Below are 5,321 nucleotides of genomic sequence, written 5' to 3'. Positions count from 1 at the left end.
AAGATATCGACTTGCGGTTTTCGGCAAAGGTTATATATCGGATGAAAATTGCAACCGCCATTTTGAAGACCCCCCTTTTTTTGTTTTCTCAATAGCTCCGCCCTTATGGCATCGATCGGGCTCAAATTTTAGTATGTTATAGCTAGGTCTTAGGGCTTTCGATCAATACCAAACTTAAGGTCCCCCGACCCCCTGACCCTAGCTATAAGGGCCCAAAAAAATTTCTTAAAATGGCCATAACTCCTGTTCTAATTGTCAGAATTTAAAAAATGAGGGCTTTTTGGAAAGCTCTCATGAAATGCTACTTCCCCTTCTAACATCACAAGTTCATAAAACCACCGCTAGGGGCGCTATTTTTAAAAAGAAGATTTATCAATTTTCTAAATTAAATAACTCAAAAATTCCATTGTGCATCGGGCTGAAATTTTAGTATGTTGTAGCCCTTGAATATACCTATCAAACAAAAAAAAATACTTAAGTCGATCCATAACCCCTGGCCCGAGCTATAAGGGGTCAAAGTTTGAACATTGACCGGCCTCTATCTCCGGTTCTAATAACCACTTTGAGCTAATTTTCGGTTTTTGGCTTCGTCTCGATGAGCACTTTCAGATGGAAGTTTAAAAAGTCACCACAGGTAGCTTTGCAATAGCGTCAAAATTAATCAAAATTCAAACACATTTTTCTCAAAAATGGCATTGTGCAAGTTAATCAAATTTTAGAGTGTTGTAGTCTAGTCTATGACGTTTCTAAAAAATGGCGTAACTGCGTTGTGATTATAATAGAACCGGAGATATCTGGGCTGGATTAAGCCTAGATACGTATTTTGATTTCTGTGATATGGCCTACGTCATGTTTTGCAGCCATTTTGTTGGACCAAAATCCGCTATTGATACACTTTTTCATATAAGAGCGAGTATTTTACTCAAATATATCATTACTTAGGTTGTAAGTGAAAAAAAATCCGGAAGTGTTCTTGAAAAATGCATTAATAATAGCCGGAAGTCATTATATTAAATTCCTTTCAAAGTAAATGGTTCATAAAATAAAATTTTAGAACAAAAAGTAGCGTTTGGGTACTATTGTATTCTTGAATATCACTTCATTCCTCAAGTATCAGATCCAGAGAGAGCTCTGGTACCACTGATTACAGCTTATATAACCCCCCACCATAACAATGAATATTTCAATACATTACATTTTCCCTCCTTTTTTTAAACACAAACAATATTTCAAGAAATTTAAACCATTGACAGCATAATATTATTAACTATATTTTTTTCATGCTTTGTAATTCACTCGCGTTTTCTGACGAAGCCGGGAACTTCTTCTGAATGGTGTACTAGGCGAAACGGGTAACAATTTCTCCGGACTGTAGAAGACGTCGTCTTCCAAAGAATCATAATCAAGTTCAGGCGATAGCGGAGCGTTACAACTTCTTCGTATACTTGACTTATGAGATCCGTTGGCTGCTACAAATGACTCTTTCTGCTTATATGCCTTCAATTGATCCCTGTGACATTTCATATGTTTGTTACCCAGTTGTACCAAATAAACTACTTTTGAGATCTTTTTCAATATAACTCCTTTGATCCAAGAACTCCCATAGAAGTACAGGATTGGATCTCCTTTCTCAAATGATCGTCCTTTCCCCCCATTCTTAGTTGCTCCCTTCTTCATATTCTGCTTTTCTCCCTGTGAATCCATCGTCCTTCCCTTCTTCTTCTTCTCCTCCCGCCTTTTTGTGTTCTCAAGCTCATTTTTCAAAATTGTCGTCATCCTCGGATTGATAATCTGGAAGGGCGTTCGCGGCGCATACCCCAGCAACCTTGCCATCGGCGATATTCCTGTCGCTGTTGGATAATTGTTGTATCTGAAATTGAAATTTTGAATTTTATAAACTACGGAAACTTTCTCCAAAGCCGTATCTTTGAAGTATTTCTTTAGTGCCGACTTAACAGTTTTTACAGCCCTTTCTGCCAATCCATTCGACTGAGGATGATATGGAGGTGACGTGATTTGTTCAATACCATTACTTTTTAAAAATTGTTTAAAATTTGCTGAATTAAATGGTGGTCCATTATCGCTTACTATTTTTTCTGGCAATCCAAATATCGCAAACAAGGACCTCATAGTCACAATAACGGCTCCTGCATTCGTACTAGCCATTAATTCAACATGTATAAACTGGGAAAAGGCATCCACTAATAAAAAATAACTTTTTCCATTTAAATGAAAGAAATCGATATGTACCCTTCCAAAGGGTTTATCCGATTTTTCCCATGATGTTAAATGCTTATTTGCTGGCGCAGGTGACAGTTCTTGGCATATTTTACAACATTTGATTTCATCTTCAATGTCACGATCTATCAACGGCCACCAGCAACAGCTTCTAGCCATAGTTTTGGTTCGGATAATTCCTTCATGACCACAATGTAAAATCCTTAATACTTGCCCACGTAAACTCCCAGGAATGACTATTCTATTACCCAAATATAATACACCATTAACAATTTTTAACGCATCCTTAACTCTCCAGAAATGCTTATAAATATCCGCACAACCCCTCGGAAATCCATTTTCTACGTACTCTAACACTGTCCTAAGCACCGGATCTTTTAGCGAACATTCTCTGATAACCTCCTCAGACACAGGCAAACCACCAACTACATCAAGAAATCCCACGCAATTATCTGGTATCCCCGTTGGCTGTTTTAATGGAAACCTCGAAAGAAAATCAGCATTAGCATTCATATTGCCCTTCTTGTACACTATTTTTAATTTATACATTCCCAACAGAATAGCCCATCGAGATATACGCGCAGTCGCTACCGCATTACTCCGTTTCGTGTCTCCAAACAGTTCTTTTAAACTTGAGTGATCCGTGTAAACAGTCACTTCTCGTCCATAAATATATTTATGGAATTTTTTTACCGCAAATACGAGGCTCAATGCTTCCCTTTCCACAATGGAATAGTTACGTTCAGCTTGTGACAGAGTACTGGATACAAACATTATGGGTTTCTCCACCCCCTCTATCACATGAGATAAAACTGCTCCGACGCCCCCTCCTGAAGCGTCTACACTTACAACCAATGGCAGTTCACTCTGAAAATGTGTTAAAAGCGACTCCTCGCTTAACCAGTACTTACTCTCCTCAAAAATTTTCTCATGTAACTTATTCCAAACAAAAGGAACATTGTTTTTTAGCAGTTCATATAATGGTGCCAATCTACCAGACAAATTATTTATAAATCTTCCGTAATACGTTAATAATCCCAAATAAGACTTAAGTTCCGTTACATTAGTTGGTGATTTGGCTGCTCTGATCACCTCAATCTTACTCTTCAATGGTTTAACTCCTTCTTTTGTTAACTTATGCCCCAAATATTCAATTTCATCTGTGAAGAACAAACATTTATCCTTATTCGCTTTAATATTAAATCTTTTCAATCTATCTAAAACCAGCAACACAATTTTCTCACAATCTTTTTTTGTTTTGCCCCCGATCAAAATATCATCAATATAACACGTAACCTGAGGAATGCCTTCTAATACTCTATCCATTGTAGACTGGAAGATCGCTGGACTGGAATTCAACCCGAAAATTAATCTCGTGTATTGGAACAACCCCCACATTGTATTTATCGTTAATAACTCTCTAGACTCCGGATTGACAAGCAATTGCTGGTATGCCCCTGCCAGATCAATCAAGCAAAAAACTGAGCAATTTTTTAGACTCATAAAACACTCATCCACTCGGGGCAATGGATAATGTGCCAATTCTACCTGCCGATTTACTGTCACCTTGCAATCCACACAGAGTCTCAAACTACCATTCTTTTTCTTAACTACCACCATGGGAGATGCCCACCTTGAATATTTCACGGGTATTAATACACCCGCTTTTACTAATTTGTGTAGTTCTTTCTCAACTTCATCTCTAATTCCAAATGGAATGGCATAGGGCTTGTGAAAAACGGGTTTAGCATCAGGCTTCAAAACAATATCTACCCTAAAATCTCTTATTGGAGAGCTATCGTCCCCATTAAAAACCTCAGGAAACTTATCAATTATGTTCTTGCCCGAACTACTCATTCCTTTTTCTATTTTAGCGATTGAATGCGCGGGATACACTTTCGAATAACGAAAACTCATTCTCCAATGTGGAAAGAATAATTCCAACCAATTTCTACCGCATAATGGAATAAATCTTTTTGAGCAGTTCAACACCAAAAGTGGCAATTTTTCAAAACACTTCCTCTCCCCGTTTTCGTAAATCACCTGAACCGATACTATAATTTTACCCACAACTTCAACTGATTGACCTGTTACAACTTTTAATTTACAGGGCTCTTTAATTAATTTTAACTCCCGAAAATGATTCTCAAAATCAATCACATGCATTACTGATACACACGCTCCCGAATCAATTTCCATGGTTAAAGATTTGTCACATATCCTCAGGTCAATGAACTCTGGTTGTTCATTTGATATCTTCCCAATAATTTTGTTCATACTCACGGTACTACTTACGGTACCATAGGTCTCCTCGACCGACAAATGTGGCTTTTTTTACCAGCGCACCCAGTCTCATCGTGTGGACTCTGTACTCCAAGTTGTCTGTTGATGAGTTGTTGCTCTCCTCTGATTCTGATTCCAGCTGGTTAATTCCACTACTCTCTTTTCGACCTCTCTTTCCCCTTGCTGCTGTACAATCAGCTGCGATGTGATAAGACCATTGTCCACAGCGAAAACATTTGATGGGTGATTTGTTCCTCTTCTTGCTACGAATTTGACGAGTTTCCTCTCTCTCTCTACGATCAAACTTTCGGGTTTTCCTGTTCCATGAACCTCTCTCTTTCTGCCGAGTGTACATTGCCGCAATTTCTCCTGATGGCTGCATCAATTGTGCATTTCTTTCAGCTAACTCCATAGCCAATGCTCTCTTTAATGTGTCCTCAAAACTCTTATCTTCAGCCAAAAGTCGGCCTTGGATTGTCTTAGACTGGATGCCACACACTAACTTGTCTCTAAGCGCATCTTTGAGAAAATTACCGAAGTTACAAGTTTGAGCTAACACTTGTAATTCACTCACCTATTCACTAATGCTCTCTCCTTCTTGTTGCCGTCTCTCATGGAATTTAAACCTCTCCGCCGTGACGCTTCTTTTTGGCGCGAATTTTTCCTTAAGTATTCCAATGATATCTTTATAAGATTTGCTGCTCACTTTCTCAGGCTGAATCGCTGCCTTCAAAATCTTTAAACATAACTGCCCAGCAAACGTTATAAACGCCGCACATTTACGTTTGTCTTCCTCAATT

The 5,321-nt window shown here is 38.3% G+C and overlaps 1 protein-coding gene across 1 annotated transcript; it reads right to left on the bottom strand.

The window, feature by feature from the left end:
- Positions 1-1,079: 1,079 nt before the first annotated feature.
- Positions 1,080-4,566, bottom strand: LOC129798260 (uncharacterized). The gene is made up of 2 exons (XM_055841300.1): positions 4,522-4,566; positions 1,080-1,870 (listed from the first exon to the last, which is right to left on the bottom strand). The coding sequence occupies exon 2, from the start codon at positions 1,831-1,833 to the stop codon at positions 1,279-1,281; it is 555 nt and encodes a 184-aa protein (XP_055697275.1). The 5' UTR covers positions 1,834-1,870; positions 4,522-4,566; the 3' UTR covers positions 1,080-1,278.
- Between the last annotated feature and the right edge of the window lie 755 nt (positions 4,567-5,321).

The sequence above is a fragment of the Phlebotomus papatasi genome, chromosome 1 (assembly GCF_024763615.1).
Source record: "Phlebotomus papatasi isolate M1 chromosome 1, Ppap_2.1, whole genome shotgun sequence".
Classification (NCBI taxonomy): Eukaryota; Metazoa; Arthropoda; class Insecta; order Diptera; family Psychodidae; genus Phlebotomus; species Phlebotomus papatasi.
Note: the sequence above shows the minus strand (reverse complement) of the source record. Positions and strands in the feature narration are given on the sequence as shown.